At 36.0% G+C, this 18,982-nt stretch overlaps 1 protein-coding gene across 3 annotated transcripts in view; it reads right to left on the bottom strand.

Moving 5' to 3' along the window:
- LRBA (LPS responsive beige-like anchor protein) overlaps positions 1–18,982 on the bottom strand; it is a gene marked incomplete at its 5' end in the record, with an annotated part of 363,200 nt that overhangs the window by 8,081 nt on the left and 336,137 nt on the right. For all 3 annotated transcript variants that reach the window (XM_083862452.1, XM_083862454.1, XM_083862453.1), the window contains 2 exons: positions 1,730–1,944; positions 3,144–3,245. In XM_083862452.1, coding sequence (XP_083718578.1) covers positions 1,730–1,944; positions 3,144–3,245 — 317 coding nt within the window. The remainder of the gene's footprint in view (positions 1–1,729; positions 1,945–3,143; positions 3,246–18,982) is intronic.

Raw genomic sequence — 18,982 nt, 5'->3', positions numbered from 1 at the left:
TAATCATGCAGTTGCCACTCTCCTTCAGCGATGATGTAGTGCAGAAGCACTGGCAGAGACGCTGTAGGTTGTTTAAGCGTAAAGCTCAGCTGGGACCACTGGGAGAGAAAGAAAACAAAACAAAACAAAATAAACCCCAAACCCCTCTACAAACATAATTCTGGCCCACAGAGAGCAGAACTTCCATTGCCTCCAGCAACATTCCTAAAGCTGTGGGTACTGACTGAAACACTACAGAAATTGTTTTAGCCGGCAAGGGATTTCTAGATATTTTACAGATTTGCTGGCCTAGCTGACAACATAATCACAACTGAAAGTGACAGATTATCAACATTATTAATGTAAAAAGAGAAAACATTGTGATATAGACTTGCTTTATGGAAAGAACTCTGGGATGAAGGGCAGGCTGAAAATCTCAAAAGTATTTGTACAAGGACAGCCAAAGGTACAATTTCAGGGAATTGATGCAAAAATCTACATTAATTTGGAAAAATGTCTGGGGACAGAAATATACACATTCCTACTTCACTTCCCCAGCCTCAAACCTGCCACAGAACACGGAAGTCAAACACCCCCTAACCCCTGTAGACTACACTCGCACTATGGAAAAGGGACCTACACAGAGTTATTTCTGCATATTCCACCACCAGCATAGCTGACATTTTGGATGGATAACATAGGGATACTGCATCAGCAGAGCATAGTACATGATAGGAGTTTTAGAAGGTTTTAAGTGGAATTTACTGAACTGTGTCAGTGCTAATGAGGCAGTTCCATACAAATTATAAAGTGCAAAGAGTGAAGATCAAAATTCTTTAAAACACACTGACACATTCTTCCATCTTTAGTATGGAAAGAAGTGCTCACAACTTTGCACAACAGCTGAAAGAATGCCAATAATTCTGTAGAACAAACATGATGGCAGAGAGGGATTTTCTTCCTGACACGTGCAATCCAAATAAAGGAAAAACTTTTGAGTTTTCAACTCAAGAGAACATTGGAAATCCCACCAGCTGAGTCCCTGGGATCTTCCATCAGATTACAAAAATCAGCTTGGAGGTGTGGTACTGCAGTAGAGCTGCCAGCTTCTTTATGTTTCATAGGTACTATTACACAGGAACTGGCAAGAGACTTTCATTTTGTATTATAAAATAATTTCCATAAAGCCATAAGCTTAAAATGCCTTCTGCATAGTTATGGACTTTTCCATGTCTGTTTCAGCTAAAAATCCGGAACTCTGCTGCCTGCTTAGCAAATGCCAAAGAGCTAAAAGAGCTGAAGTATAGACATATCCCTACAAACTTCCTGAAGCTCAGCACAACACATGCTAGCTGAACCAGGATGCAGGAATGCAGTCAGAGATGCCAAAAGAAAGGGAAAATTAATGTCAAAATAGCATGTCCACTGACCTCCTGCCTTCAGACTCAAAAGTAAGGATGCAGCACAGCCTCTCCTGGTCAGTAATTAGTAATACTTGTATTCTCCAGCTCAAAGAAATGCCTACACAGTATTCCTTACTTTATGAAGAGTTCTTTTACAGTTAAAACTGTAAAAAACTCCTTCTCATGTTATTAAGAGTACATGCTCCCCTTAAATTTTTTTCAGAATGCTGCTATGCTATGGTCTGGTACCACATATTATGGTCTGACTATAGAAAGAATCTCCACACAACTCCAACACTGACAGCTTTTCCCCATAGAGCTGACAGCACACATTTGAGGACACTCACCCTTATCTTGTCATCGGTTTCCATAGTGGCCTGAAGTCTCCCATTCACACTGAACACACAGAAGAGGCCATTTTCATAATATATGACACAGTGGCCTTCTCTGGAAGCTTGAATAAGTTTTGGTCTCAGGCAGCTTTCGGGACCTTGTAATCTTTCAGGACCTTCTAACGTCCTCAGTAGATCTCCATTCATAGAATGTATGAGACATGGTCCTTCTAGTGAGACACAACAGGATCTCAGGTTATTGATTTATACACTCAATTAAAGACATCATTTTCCAAATAATAACTCATGGCTTCTACTTGAATAATCAGTATTATACTACTTTATAATGATTGTTACCATGTTTAGGTGAATTGCCTATGACTTAAAGGGTGCCAGACACTAAGATAAACAGCTTATACCTTAAAAGCTTTGCGTTAAGGTATTTTAGAGTACCTAGATTGCCTTCTGTGGATTTTCTTTTAAAGCAGGTAGTAGTTAATGTTGAGAGTTAATTTTGAGATAATTTAATTTTGAGTAATTAAACATACTGCTTAACCTTGAAAGGAGATTTTCAAAACACTAAGACACACAGAGCTGAAAGTAATGAATTTACACAGGTAGGTATTCCACAAGTGTATGTTCTCATATTAGGACTCTAAGCCATACATGACCCACTAAATATTTGCTTTTAAAACATATTTTGACAAATACCTGCTTTACTCATAAACCTCAAGAGCTCACATGCATGACACAGAAATGCACACAGGTACAGATCATGAGTACACCCAACTCTGAGGAAGTGTCTCTGAGTAGCTACTTCAGAAACACTAAAGTAGAAAGATACTAATTCCAAGAAATTTACAGTTTAAAAATAATTGTGGACAATTAAGCAAATAAGAAAATGATAAAGAATATCCACAGAATCAACATCATTCTTTATAATCTGCCTGCTAAAAGCGTGTCTTTGAGAACACAAATGGAGCATATTAGAGGCTTTGCAGCCAAGCTGAAAGAGCCTGAACAGAATTACCAGTAGTTTATACACACCCTTCATCAAACAAACAGTCCAGCACATTCTCTTTCTCTCAAAACTAATTTTTGTTTCTCCTTTTTGAGAAGTTCTCCATAACAGTCTCTCTTTACCATCCTGGTCCTCAAAGCCTGTATCCAACTATGTTATATGCAATTACACACTAGATAAACAAACAGAAATAGCAATCAGGAGGGAAAATGATGTGGTTGCCTCTTCTTATAAATGTCTGAACTATCCTCAGTTTTAACATGTTTAAAATTCAAATTCCACAGCAACTTAAGAAAGGGTTAGAAGTAAAACCACCATAAAATTTATAAATTCTGCCACCTGAGACTGTATTCCTCTTGGCATTAGGATTATAGCTTCATGAGAAAGAAATGGCAGGAGCTACCTTACCTTTTGAACCACTTATTACCAGGCCAAGCTCAGCACAAATGGCAGCACAGGTGATCTCATAGTCGTGTCCTGTCAGAACAGCTCGAGGAGTTGCAAAATCACCTTCAGTGAAAGAACAATAAAAGCAATCCTTGGTTACAATCTATTCCCAAAATTACTGCTTTCCATCACTGAAGCACCTTTTGATTCCTTGCTCTTTGAGTTCCTGCTGCTTACAAATCACTTCAGTGCTCCTGTTTGCATATGGGAGTGTTGTACTCCTACCTGTGTAGTACAGCAGCAGCACTCTGCCTATGTATTTACTAACACACAGTAATATGAAAATCAGGTGTGCAGTGAAACCAAAGTTGGTTTCCCCTCCCTCTGTCTCCCCCTCTAATTTATATTTTGTGGAGGGAGAGATTTAAGTCAATTACTACCCTTTCCTACAACAGGCATTAGTAAATCCAAGTATCACTACAGTAGCTATCAAAAGAGAACACCTCAAGTGCCCAAAGATGAAGGAAAACTTTCAGTGACTGATTTTATTTTAATAACAATGCTGAAACCTTAGCCTGAAGTCTAGTTCTTTGCAAGATGTGGAGCTTAGACCACAGTCAATATGAATTTCCGATGAATTTGCAAAAAAGTCCCACTCAAACCCAGCATTAATGCTCCTATTATACATTTCCCTGCTACAGGAACTGCTTTTTGGTTTGGGGTTTTTTTCGTGACTTGTTTTATAATCAAACATATATAGATACAATAAAAAAAGAATTGTACAACTGGCACATTTAAAGTTAAAAAAAATATTCTCCAGGTCAAGGCAGAGAAAGGGTAAGCAAATGCTATAAAGCTCTTTGAATAGTCTTATAACTTTGCTCACAGGTCATTCACTGCTCTCTTCAAGAGTGTAGGCATTTCACAAAAAATCACAAAGTTATTTTTGTATTACCATATAATTAGCTCATTCATAGCACTCTACAAAGCATTTAAATTCGAAAGGATGTTTCTTGGGCAGCACTGTCATGTAGTTTTCAAAAGGTTTAGATGAGTTTTTAAGCAGCAGGGAATAATTTCACTTCACGATGAATGATGATATGTGAGACAACAATAAGGCAGTAAAGCAGTGGCAAAAATCAACCTTTTTTTTTTTTTCACTAAAAAAGAGGAAATGGTTTTACAAAGACAGAGTAATACTGGGACCAACTGACTCCATCAGTTACTAAATTAGCATCAACCAAATAACATTTGGGGTTGTAACTTTTTAAAATATAAACCCGGCATAATGTCATTAATCTGTCCATGCAGAGCAGCACCACAATACTGGTACTGAGCTACTAGAAATCATGGAGCTATATTTCAAGGGATAGCTTCTCAGATCCTGCATGTGTACACTGAGAGATTTTTCTGCAAAAGAGGTGTAAGACCTGGGCTTGCCTAAATATTTTTACTCAGACCATTTATACCACCTCCCAAAACATCAGCGCAGCTGCCACATTCCAGTGGCTTTTAAGTAAAGGTCATAATCTCTGACAAAGTCTCAAATCAAGAATTTTGACCTTTCAAAATTTGATTTATTCTGCAGTGACTATTACAATTTGTATCAGCAATACAAGATCCTGGAAAGTAAATAAATCTATTTCTTCTTAGATACAGCCACTGACATTTTATTTGTGTGTGCATACATGTACACACCCAGGCATGTATGTTGCCAGCATTTTAAATGTGAACATGCTTTGGAGCAACTTGCTGAATTGCCCTAATCTCTTAAGGAACAGTCACTAGAAGCTGTCACTTTTGTTTTATATAATGTTTGAAAAAAGAGACTCAAGCCCAGGAAGTATGGCAGACAGTTCAGGAGCAAAGGAAAAAAACTCCCAACAAATTAGAAGCATAAGGGTGGATTTAATGACCTCTAGGTACTTCTCAGGTGGCTGATCCTGCGAATTTTGCTCACAAACCTTTCAGAGCAAAGTTGCTCTATTGAACTTTGCTGCCCTAAACATGGGCTGGGACCTCAGAAGATTCATAAATGAACTCTATGTAGCCAAGCCACAAACCTGCAGTTTTAGGGGAAAAACGTAACAGCAACCTTAACAGTCTATCCAGTAACAATTTAATGTTGCCGACCTAATTCTTTCTCCCTGTGGTTCCCAAGCCCTAGTACGTGGCAGCTTAGTGCGTTTAAAGGTCTTGTTAGTTTGTTTTCTTTTAAATGAGATGCCTATGATGTTTGCAAAATTTTACAATTCTGGTTTTATTGCTTTCTTCTGCTTTCAGAAATTCAGTTAACACATACTTGCATAGATCAGCAAGGAATTAATCTAATTATGGACTCCACGTTAACGAAACTTTTGAAATCAGAGAAGTTTTAAATACACAACATTGCAGGAGGTTATGAATGTGAGATGTTTGAGTTAGAAGCACTTATGAGAAGCAATGCCTGAATGAATTATTAGGACTTACAGATAAACAAAATCATAAGAATAAACTTATTGCTTACAACAACTACATTATTATGGCCTTTATCTGCATAAGCCGTCAGCAACTACATCCAATAAATGTAGGAGATAAGACTCTTAAATCAAGAAGTAGAAACTGAGCATATATATATTTCACAGTTCACAGAAAATAAAATTGCCTAAGTAACATTCACAGTCTTTTCAGAATTTGGACTTGACTTCAAACATAACAGAGTATAAATCTACAGGTGGAAGGATCAGAGTTTCATGGTGTATCTACTGTTTCCTAAATTATATTTGAAATAAACACCCCCCCCCCCCCAAAAAAAAACCAACCAAAAAACCAAACCAAACAAACAAATAAAAAACCAAAACACCTTTGCCCAATCGAAGCAAACAAAAAAAGAAGAAAACTAAGTACTATCTTTAAAGAACTTAGGATTTGAATAGGTACTGTAAAAGAAGAGTCCTGTGAAAAGTCAGGCTGACTCCTTTGATAAGAATGTCAAGTATTTAGGGGTTTCCAAGCCTCTGATTTCCCAAATAATGGGGTCAACTTAAAAGCTGGTCATAGAGCAGAACAGATTTCTTTAAAAGCTTTTAAACTGTTATTGCTTCAAAAGATTGTCATGGTTTTCAATAATGCAAAGAGAAAATTTTATTTTGTTGCTGGTTTAAGGGGCACCACTTCAAACTTTTCTAAATTGTTTTAGGAGAACAGACTTGCAGAGCCTTTTGAAAAGCTAGGGAAGTGACTTCAAAGGGAAGAGAGTCTTTGTCCGCTAAGCAGGTTTACGACCACTGATGCAAACCCTAAGTAAGGGCTGAAAAGAATACTCAGAGAGACTTTATGGAGATCCTTAAGGAAGATGAACAAGTCAAATGAAATTAAAGATAGTTCAAATCCTAGCACTAATAACCAGGACACAATAGTTTTACAGATGTGCTTTTCTCAATGTAGGATATAGTGATATCCTCAGACTATCCCATCACTGCTTGGAGCTGAATGCTGTAACATTCTTAATGCCACATTCACATTGCTACAAATGCCATCAATGATTTATTTAAGTCACAGGAGGCACACATAAACTTACTTTCAAGCAATGGACAGAATACTTTACCTTTGCAGCAACCATTCAAATTATTTCAAAAGAACTCACCTACATTCCAATAAATAATTTCTGCAAAGCTGTTTTCCCATAGAAAATAACATAAAATATCACTCTTACTTAAGTGACTAAAGTACATTTTAAATCATAAAATTCAAGCTTCAGAAGATAAAAGAGCACATGATATCATGTCAGCCTGTGGTGATATATCAGTGAAAAAATGTTAGGCTTTTGGAGACTATGTTTAAAAAGGAACAGTGGGATTACGGCGAAGTCAAAACTTTCTTCCAGTTTAATGACATCCAGAAGAAGAAAAGCCTTACTGGAGAGAACAAGAAATTGGTTTGTTTTACTGGGTCTCTCTCTGCTATTTTTTTCAACTTTGGTGATGTTACAATACAAAGCAGGATCATGACATTTTAAATCCATCAGCAAATTCCTGAAATGGCTGCTTTCTTTAATTTCAGCACTAAGCCGTAAAAGCTGAGCCAAACACAAGAATTTATTTGAAGAAAAATATCTTCCTGAAAAGAAACAAAATGAGAGATTAGCTAAAAAACTTACCTCACAATTAAATACAAAATTGTCTTCCTACTATTTATGGATGAGATAATATTATGCAACACATTAAAATATAAAATATTTGACTGTGCTTTGTTTTATGTTTCATACTGAGAAGACAATTAATTATTATAAGTCACAGAGACCTAAATAGCGACTTCTAAATTATTCTCTGATTGCAGAGGCTGTGGGGCACTTTTAAATGGCAAATTAATTATGCAATTTATGTCAATATAAAATCCAAATTAAATGAAGCATCAGTTATTCTGTCTTTTTACCTATTTCTTAAAAAAGTGATTGAGTGCTTTCTCAGAATGATACACCAACCAAACCAAACCATACATGCGAGGAAGGCCATCTAAAATTAATTTTTAAAATTTCCCAATATGAAAATTGCTTTTTATGATTAAAAAATTAAGAAAGCAATAAAAGGTTTGAAATAAACATGGGAAGTACAGATGTATGTACAGAATATAGGATATCAGGACAAAAATGCTCTCAGCAAAACGTAGGTAAATCAAGAAAACTGCTTTGCTGCTAAAGTCCTATGTTGGTTCTACAGTAGGCTTCAGACTTTAATTGCATTGAAGTGATAATTGTCTAATATTATATAAAGTCTGTGCATAATATTAGTTACAGATCACATAGTCGGCCAAATGATTAAAATCCCATTTCACTGGCACAGAAAGTTACCTGACTGATGAGAGATCTTACTGAAGTGATACGACACAAAATCACTGAAGTATTCCTAAAGCTTCAGTTTGAATAATATTTTCTTTGTAAATAAGAATTTTTATATAACAATATTATATTTTCATATTATATAGGAACTTCATTGTTGTCTGGTTCTTCACGTGACACTCCATCAGCATTTCCTCTTAATTCCTTTAAACTACGTCCCATCTGTTTAGACTTATTTTACCACAAAAAGTACAACCTTATGCCAAGATGCAAGTAAAAAAACACTTTAACCCTGTATTTTCTGAAAAAGGAACATCTTTGAACAATTTATCATTCTATCCTGAAGCAAGGTCTAAACATGCAAAGCACAGGAGATGCTATAGTTTGTTCAGTAAGGAAAAAATACATTAGATTTATCTTGTAGGATTTGTTTCAGTAAATATAACTCTAGAGGGCTTACTGTACTTCCCTCAGTGTCACTCCGTGCAACAAGTGACCATTTATTCAGTATTAATGTACATTTATTCAGTATTAATGTGAGATTTTTCATACATGCTGTGTCACAAAAACTATATTTCCAAAACAAACAGAATAAAGAAGAAGATCTAACAGGCCTTCATAAACTGGGTATTACAATTCAGACTTCAAAAGTCAATAACTCCCACTCTCTTAATTCCTACACCATGTGCAACACAAAACTTTCTGGAACAGGTTGTCCCTTAGTGGGGATTCATCTGCTGCATGTCCTGGAAGTCATTCAGCAGGACTCCTCCCACTGAACCCAGGCCTTTTTGAAGCCCCTGGAAAGTATCTGCAGGTGAATATTCAGGGTCAGAGTACACGAATATTTTAATATTTTCACCATCCCGACTTCATAAACTGTTACTTAAATGGCAGCTTTGAAGTTTTAGAACACTGTCATTTTTGTCTGATAATGTTCTAAAACGGGTTTATGAAGAGGCTTTTTTTTTGTTTATGCTAAAAAAATAATCTATTTTCTTCATACTTCTCTCTTTTGGTTTATAGTACCATTACCTAGTGAGTTCGAGAAAAAAAAATACAACAAACCTAAACAGAAAAGGGGGAAAAAATCAAGCAATTATTTCAGTCAGAAATAGCAGCTACTGAGGAATTGTTGTAAGATAAACTAAGATAACTACATCTAGTTAAAACCTATACAGACAGTATTTCATGACTTGGGCAAAATATAATCTGAGATGAGAGGTTTCCTGTGATAATTCCACTCAGTTTGGCATGTTTTTATGATCTTTTTATTTCCCCTTATTAAACTACATTGATTTTTGTTTTTTGTTTTTTTTTTTTTTTTAAGTCTGTGCTTGACCTATTTGATTATTTTTATAAAGGTCACTTCAAACCAATACTACCACCAGCAGTATGCTGTACTGGAGAGATGCATACCACCTTCACTTACCAGTGTAAGTGGGAGTGCTGACTGCATACACCAAGTTCAGAGAATACATAAAATAGCTGTCTTCTTACAAGTAACTCTTTAAACCAGATACTTTTTCAATGGGGCAGCCCATAATTCCAATATCTTCATGGTACTAGTGCTATTACTAGAATTTCGATCCAGAAACACTTAAAAAATAATTTCTCACTCAAGTCAGGATTATTGTATTGATCAAATAATTTTTATAACACTTATGCTCTGATCTTATTCTAAACTATAAATTGTTATATCTTCTGCACTCCTCTGTTCTGTCTTACACGGTACGGACTTAAACTGAATAGTAATTTTTCTCATCAACCAACCAAGGTAAATAAATGTGATGCATTAGTACATCACCCCACAACTCTGTATATGGTGCACATTAAGGTTGTACTCATTTACCATCTGAATATAATTCCTTTTACCACATCAACTATTAGTTGCAAGTCATAAATACAGCATTGTTTTTCCTGGAACTCAAAGGTCTGTGCTGCATCATGGAGTACTAAATATCTTTATCCTGCTGGAAATTTCATGCATCCCGTTTTAGTACCACCCAAAGCTGGATATTGCCAAAAAAGAAGCATCCGAACTCCTCCTGTGTTTCCAGTCTCAAAATACTAACATCCTTGGTTGCCTCAAAACTTGCTCTACAATGCTTTTTTGAATTCCTGATTGACAAGTCCTGAAACACAATCTCTTAGCCAGCTGAAAACAGGGATGATAGAGATGCTACACTTAATACTGTAGGATATACTTTTAGCCAAAACAAATATTTATGGCACAAAAACTTACATGCTCATCACTGCCACTATGGCTATTTAGCTGCTTTCCAAACTATCTGTGAATGCTAGTTCAAGTTCTTTTCAATGAAGACCTTGTCCCCACAGGTATCTACAACACAACTTTTGGCATTATATAAAAATGAAATTACATCTGGCTTGTGCACCATCATTGCAGATTTCCAGATATACCAGAATTCATCCACCTGTTATTCCTCATCTCTTTTCCACAGTTTAAATATGTGGAAGGTAGAACCATCATTTCTATGTGATTTACAAAGTACCTGGAGGCCTCCATACAATGAGGTTCAATGGGGCCTCAAATTCTTTGAGGTATCAATGTGTTACAGCTGAAAGAAGAAAGGACAGTGACCTTTTGTGGCTGCAGAATTTAAGGCTCTGTTCTAGATTCACGCAGATTGTCCCAGTCCTTGTTACCTGTGAAGCTACAGGGAACTGCGGGACCAGTTAGAGCATCAAGGGCTCTGTCCACTAAGCTTGCATGAGGCTTTTAAGGCTAACATTGAATAATGCAATAAATGTTAGATAAAAGAATATTTAGTGGCTACTATGCCTTTCAAAAACATGTTACAGACACTTTTTCCAAGCTTTGTAGATCTTCTCTATGATATACTTCATACTGAATTGGACTTGCAAGACACATAGAAAAAGGTTACATTGTGCTTGTTAAAGCCCTTTATAGTAAAAAGAAAAAAGTACTCCATTTCTTTTTATGGTCTCACTTAAGAAAAACACTCCTGACCTATTTCTGTTTCAGTTCATATGATGTACTTAAATTCACTTTGTATTTTCTCATTATAAGTCCAACAAAAAGGATAAAAATTATACTACAAATGAATTTTATTTTTGCCTCCAAAATGTGAAAAAGCATTTTTAATTTTTTACTGGATAGTGCTTAGGATCTAGTCCTGCGATCTGCTTCAACTGGATGCCAGCAGATGGTGCTGAAGGACTCTGGCTTTACAAAAAACATTGTGCTGTCCTGCCATTTTTGAGAAACAAAGAATATTTGTTAGGTCTGCAGTAAAACAATGTTACAATAATACTGAATTATTTACTGGCTATTTTTTTAAGGAGAGCTCACACAATAATGGAAAAAATGCGTGCAAGGGTAAAAAAATAAAAATGCTATTGAGCACCTAAAGGAGCATGTGCAGACTGTTCTAAAACTCAGTGCTGGAGCAACACTCTTTTTCTACCAGGCTGACTTCAGTGGACTATTGCTTCAATAGCTGCAGCAATTTCAAACATATTTTAGTATGTATTTTGAGGCTCTGCAAATTTTTAGCTCCTCTGGTAGACAGAAAGTAACAGTAATAGGAGAATTACTAACTAGCCTGATTAGTGATTTATGGACATTTTGATACTCCTGCTACTTAGCAAGACAAATGAAAAAGGGAACACTAACAGGTAAGCTTTTTACAACTACTTCCTAATTCAATTTTTAAGAGAAGCTGCTATTAAAAAATAACCATTCAATTTTTTAAAAATAATAATTAGAATTCTAAATAAATATTTATGGTACCAACATTCTTTGGAAATGTGGATCCTCATCTTCTATGCTACCACTGGTTTTGAAACAAATTTTGAAAACAGAAGTCCAGACCATGCAGACCTGGGAACCAAGATGTAGGTTAATTCAAGATGAGGGTGAGGGAAGAAGGCAAAGAGGGTTTTTTTGGCTACTGAGTTAACAGCAGACACATGACCTGCTTGAAATCAGTGTGACTGTTCACCGTGTGCAGAGAGAAGCATCTATGCAAATCCTCACAGAATTCAACTTTACAGGATTAGTTTGTCTAAGTACAAAGAAATTATAACCCATGACATTATTCTTCAGTCAATCAACATAAAGATGCTCCTCAGGTGTAATTTCAAAGTTTAAATTGCTGGCATTCTCCACTTTAATAATTAATTATGAAGCACTCACAAAAAGTTTTAATTTTCCAAGTGAAAAATGTCTGCAGCAGCTGATGAAATACAGATGCTTTATCTTTTACTGTGATTACCAGTACAATTAAAACTAATGATTTATCTAGTCTCAAGATCATAGCTTAATAGTTAATAGTGATTTACAATTATTTTATAATATATCTGCTATACATATTGTATGTATTTAATAATGTTAATTGATAAAAGTCTTGCACGTATTCAAATATTTATTTAGGAATTCTAGCTAAATAAAAATTAAACAAAAATGCAGTTTCTTTTAAAAGTAGCTTGGATGGGAACATGACTGTTCTTCAACAAGACAAGAAATGTGATTAAATTTTTAACCCTTTGGGGAGATTTCATATTTTGTAAATTGAAAAGATTAAAAGATTTTGCATTTTAAAAGATTGGATCTGAGGGAGATATTCTACACATTTTCAACAGCAAAACTCTTCAGTGAATCTTCCTAATTAAAACTTAGTTAAATACAGTAAGTGTATTTTTAAGTATGAAATCAGAGTCTTACATTCACTCGAGTCCTGCTACACAGCTACGCCACTAAATCCATTTATTTCCCACACTTCAGAATACTTGAATATAGTACCCTCTAAAAAATATAAAGCTATGCAATGAAAGCACCCCCATAGTCCTCGTGATGCAAATGTGATACATACAGAGAGTAACATTTTCTAGTTTTATGGGCTAACATAAAAGAGGTAATATAATTTGTTTTATTCACATATGTGTGGAAGATCAATGCAATAACTCAGAAGAGAGCCCATTAGTATTAGCAGTAGTGATACAGTTACACACAGACTATACAATTCATAGCACTGAAGATTTTTATCAGTGAAGCCTTAATTTCCTTAGCAAATTAAATTTCTAATTAAAAATATTTTGGTTTTTTCAAAATATGAAAACTAAAACCTAATTGTGGACATATTGGTAGATATCTGAAAGCAACAGAGCCATATCTTCACATTCCATGAATAAAGACCAAGAATAGCAGAAAAACACTTTATCTTCCACTGGACTTTAGAAATGCCTACCATTTTCTAAGCACAAATCATTTTAGAAGCGTAAACAATATCAAGATAAATTCACCACCACAAACCTCTCCTTCAAGAAAGTAAATCCAAAAAAAATAGCTGCAGTGAAAAACCTAAAACCTTGAAGACACAAATTTACAATCACTAATATTCATGATTGGCCTCTACCTGGTCCATGCAGATGAGGGATTATTAAAGAAAACTGGAGAAAATGGGATATTCCAACTACAAAATTATGTGTTGGTAAAGGAATACCACAAGTATGTGTGGAGAAAGAGATTGGATAACAATTTTTACTATATAACAGCTAGAGATGATCTTCTAAATTTGATTATAACCAATACAGCAAAACAAATTTAAAAACACCTTGCTGAAAGGAATTTACATATGGAAGTAGCAAAGATATGAGAATGTTCAATACACTTTATAAGGAAGAAATCAATGTCAAGATAATTTCTGAAGTATTTTGGGAAAACAGGTTTCAATAGATACAGAATATCCTTCTATAAGATCTCAGGGGCAGTTATGCCTACAGAAAACAAAGGAAAAAGTAGTAAGGATACTAGTAAATGCAGCACAGGGATAAGACAGACAAGATCCCAGCTGGAACAACTCAGAGTTCTCCAGTGACTTTGACACAGGAAAGTCAGGCAGAAAGATCAAAATAAATGAGATATTTCTGAAACAGTGTAAGCAACAAGGTATGAGCAAAGAGACAGAGCCACACAGAGATGAGACGTAACTAACAAGGACACTAGGAATAACATTCTAAAAACACAAAAATATGCCAAGTTTTCTCAAGAAGTTGGTTTGTTATTAAGAGCAAGCAATACCAGTAGATGATGCCACACAAAGGACTTCAAGAAAATGTCAGTTGCAGTCAGACAGCAAACCCAAGTAAAACCAGCAGTGAAAACTGTTGTCTCAACTAGAGAATACCTGAATGAGGCAAATGTTTGGCACTCAATTGGCCTGATAATAGTGAGTTGAGGATACTGTTACAATGAAGGTACATAATCCCAGAGTTATAACAATTGTTTCATGGATATTGGGTAGAGTTCTGCAAGACTAAAAAACAGTCTTGTGTTATTTAAGAAGCAGGAAAAAGAAAAATCAGAGAGTAGTCTGCTCGATCCCAACAAACAGAAGAAATACTGGCAGAACACTTACTTTTTTATATATATATATATATATATATATATATATATATATATATACATATACACATATATATATATATATATACACACACATATATATATATATATATACACATACAATTTCCTACAAGAAAACAAGGAGATGAGTAACAGCTGATTTGGATTTGTTCTGAACAAATCACTTCAAAGCTATTTTTCTTGCAATGGCAAAGTAACAGGACGTGTTCAGGGAGACATCACATATTTTTACTTTAGTAAGAATTCCAGTGCTGTTCCACGTGAGCAATTTCTTAAGGAAAACAGGGAAGCAGATATTTAGAAGATACTGTGATACATTGGAAAGATATATTCAGAAAGCTATTCATTGTCAAAATGGTAAATGTATTGATGGGTATTCCTGAAGTGTGTACTAGCTGACATTTGCTTTAATGACCAATTTAATAGAATAAGACTGGAAAGTATATTTGCAGATATGAGTCGCTGCAAGGCTGCTGGAAGACAGGATGAGAATTCAAAGTAAGTTTGACAAATTGGAGAAAGAGTCCAAAAAAAATACACTTCAGGAAATTTGAAGATGAGATTCCATAGCTAAACTACACAGAGAAGGAGACACAAGTGCGTAGATTCTTCAGAAAGCACTGAAATTCATACTGGCTCATGCCCTTAAAATAATTGACAGTGTCATGGTGTTTTGAAAGAAACAGATATTCCCTGGGGATGTGAAAAGTACTGGTCTGTAAAACAGGTTGTTTTCTATTTATTACTGGAAAGGCTTCAGCTACATTCCTGGGTCTACTTTGAGGAAGACAGTCAACTAAAGAGAGGAGCACACAAAAAAAATCAGAGGTCTGGAAAGACATGACTTATGGCAAAAAACAAAGAATTGAGTTAATAAAGTTGGAGGCGAAGAATTGCAGGTCATGGCAGTCCAAATGACTGGAAGTAGCTGCAAGAAGGAAATAATCTGTTCTCTAGACAAAGGAAAAATAGATAAAAGATGATAGAATGTAACTGCTGCAAAAAGAACTGGATACTAGGCTGAACATTGGGAACAGACTGCTAGGGACCAGGCTTCTAAGGCCCAAAAATGTATTTGCTGACGTTTTTAAGGGAAGATTGGACAAACATCAGTGGAGATTGGTTTTTGGCACAGTTAAGCCCTCATTGGGAAAAAAGAATAGATCAGGTGGCCAAAGCTCCTGCCTGCCCTGTTTCCTATGGTTCTGTGATTACAAAGGAAAATTTGATCCCCCAGCCTAGGAAATGTCCAAACACCAGGAGTTGCCACTTGAGCTTCAAAGCGAAAGTGGGATCTGAAAGTGATGCTCACCATTTGTATGCAAATGAATTCTCTCATCTCTTTTCTCCAGCCCTCACACAATCCCTCCTCTCACCCTTCACTTCTCGCCCCTCCACCTCATTAAGTCGGGCAAGAACAAAACACAGCATCTTTCCACAGCCCTCTCCCAGGAATCTCCACACATTCTACCACACAGGTCCTGGTGCATAATGTCACATCCCCAAGTGGTGCCTTGGAGCCTCTAAATATGCAGAAGCCAACTTTGTGTGCCACAGATCACACATGGGCTCCAAGGAGTACCGAGGGGAGAGCCACATCCTCTCCCTCCCACCTCCCCCAAGCCAGCCACATGCCAAGGAGAGAAAAGGAAAAGCCCCTTGCACTATGCAAAGTGACTTTACATCTCCACAGTAAATTATGCTAATCGATGTGAAAGCAAAACGGCTCAAGGCTATTCCAAAGGATATAACTACTTCAGGTCCTTAGCTCTGTTCTGAATTATTTCAAGGCTTGATCAGAAATTGTCCCCAGAAACATTTTTGCATCAAAAAAAGGCCTGTGCTCCAAAGTGAAGTAGTGCCATGCTTTTACGTTTTCAAAACCAATTAATTTAGAAAGAGAAAAACTCTACATTTGATCAAAGAGAATAATAAAATTTTTTTTTTGCATTTCAGGTTTTAATTTGAGAAGGAATAAATGATTTAACCCAAATGTAATCAAGCTGTTTTGTGAAGAATAAAATCGTTTCCAGCAGATGTGTCCCACGTAGAAAATTCATATCTCTGAGACCTCAATTTGTCAGATTTGGTTTACATTGATCAATGCATTTGAGAGGTATTGGGGAGAAAGTATTGGGGAGAAACTAAATAAGATGGTGAGACTCCATGGCTATAATTTCTTAAAAAATTCAGCCTCCGAGTTAAAAACTAAATTATGTAAATAATTAGTATTTCAGTAACAATTTTCTTCTCTTACACCAAAACCAGAAAACTTTTCAATACAGTCAAGTTGCCCAGAAAATTGTCCTTGATAAAGAATACCAAGCCACTCATTTATCACATGTGCCATAGCCCACGTGGCTTTCCAGGTAAGTATTATTCTAAAACATGAATATACAGACCCAGAGATCCAAAACTCGTTTCTCTGAAAGTAAAGAAATCAAACAAGTGAACCTAAATAAAATATAACTGGTGGAATAATGGGTGCCTAATGGGATATTATTTAGGGTGGATGGATCATACCAGCCTGCTGGCTGAAGTACATCTGAGGCAACAGGTACTATGAGAGGAGGAAAGAAACACTCCCTGGTTTAAATCACTTTTTCTTGAAATTACTCTGGAACCATGATTTGCTAAAATACTATTAGATGCACATTACTGTGAAGTCATCTTTAGATGGACATTAGAGATGATTAAATAGAGAAAAAAAATAGAAAAGAAATATCAACTTTGAGACTATCTAAAATTCCAGTGGACAGTGCTCACTGAAAGCACGAATAAACTATAGTTTGAGGTAAAAGAATCATAAGCTTAAAATACAGAAAGACATTAGACTGGTTAAATATCAACATACTGCAAATGGATGGAAGTTACAGCTGCAGTAACAGGGCTCAGAACCCAACAGGTCTGCTGGCTTTCAGTTTCTGACAAAATCAGAACTAAGCAGAAACAGCTCTTTTCATTTGTCTTTTCAAAAAAAATTTTGACTGAACAGAGAAACCTATAGACAGCTATTTCTGGGAAAAATTAAACACCCCAGATTACCATCTCTTTGAAGCAGGAACTGTCTATACCCATGTCAAGGACTACGTATAGTGCCACAAGATTCCAATTGATAACAGAGGTTTCCAGGCATGCTGTATCACAAAAAAACCTTACATAAAGCCAGTTGGTAAACACAGGAGCCATTGCAAGTCCCTAAAAGTCCAAGTCTAATAGAACTACAAGCACAGAGAATTATCAGGTAGCTACTGTTTGATTTTAAAGAGCAGCTAGAATTGCTTGGCATTACTTCTAAAAACTGCAAAATTCTAATATCTTAGAAATCTCTGGTAGAGAAGGCAGTCTAATATAATTAGATTGCAGATTGTAATATAATCTACATGTTTGAGTCAAACAGTAGGTACAGAACCTCAGCAAATGATCTATTAGGGTGATCAAGGAGCCTATAGCTTCAAGGTCTCGTTCACACAGCAGGCAAGCCTGGCAAATGTGGGATAAGTACAACTTCTCAAGGCACGCTTAGGAATCTGCAAACTCTTTGGAGTTTGCAAGGTCTGCAAAAGTGACACAGAGTCTGCATTTTCTTTAAATTGATAAACTGCAAAATATGTATGAAGTATTCACAGAGGGTCTTTTTTTTTTTTCCCTCAAGCAAAGTCATATTTATTTAAAGATGCTCATAGAACTCTGCTAGCCACTTCCCAGAAAAACCCCCATCTCTTGACCAGGGCTGCTTAGAAGGATAATAAGGATAATTTTCACACATCCTCTGCCCTAAGATTCTGCAACTCTCTGAACTGAGCTGCATCTTGTTCAACTTTTGAATGGCTTTCACAGTCAACATCAAATAATCTGCAAGTTAAATTCAGATATTCATTCTGATATTAATTAGTTGTGCTTCTTCAAAGTCACTCACCGGATGCAATTTCAGTCAAGCCACCTCTGTGTTCCAAAGTCAAATACCTCCAGATGAGTAACAGATTGAATATGGAACACACAACTTCACCAAATTGATTAATTTGGAAGATGTCAGGTATTGTTTCAATTATATAAAACTGTGTGCCAGCTATAACTGCAATATATGACAGATCTAATACCACTTCTTGCATTCCAGATGTCCATTTTGCCCTCTGCAGAGCAGTTTTTACTACTATTTAAAAAGGGTCAGAGAAGATCTTAAAAGAATGGATAAAAATCTAAGAAATACTCCTCATAGTATAGAATATCCTCTTCTTTCCCCTTCCCTTCAGGGCATTTTTTTTTCTGCTCAACAGGACTGCTGTTGGGCTATGATGTGCTCCTAAATTTATGTATATAAGCTCTCACACACTGTCTTGAAAGCCCTTCATTCCTCTAAAATGGCTTTTTTCTCAATTGCACGTCTGTCTTTTTCTTTGCTTTGGGGATCAAAAATTAATTTTTTGCGTGTGTGGAGTGAAAGTGGCATAAACCAAGGTCACTTTCTACTTTTCCTGTTACATGATACAGGGCTGTACAGTCATAGTGGCTCACTGTTTTTTATAGAGTTAACAGAGAGAATCTTCATGAATAAAAGACAGGATTCAGGAATTCCTGGGAAATGCTACAAGATGGAAGAGAATAAACACTTTGGCAAGTGCAAGGTGAGTT

The sequence above is a fragment of the Zosterops lateralis genome, assembly GCF_965231275.1.
Source record: "Zosterops lateralis genome assembly, chromosome: 5".
In the NCBI taxonomy this organism is placed as follows: domain Eukaryota; kingdom Metazoa; phylum Chordata; class Aves; order Passeriformes; family Zosteropidae; genus Zosterops; species Zosterops lateralis.
Note: the sequence above shows the minus strand (reverse complement) of the source record. Positions and strands in the feature narration are given on the sequence as shown.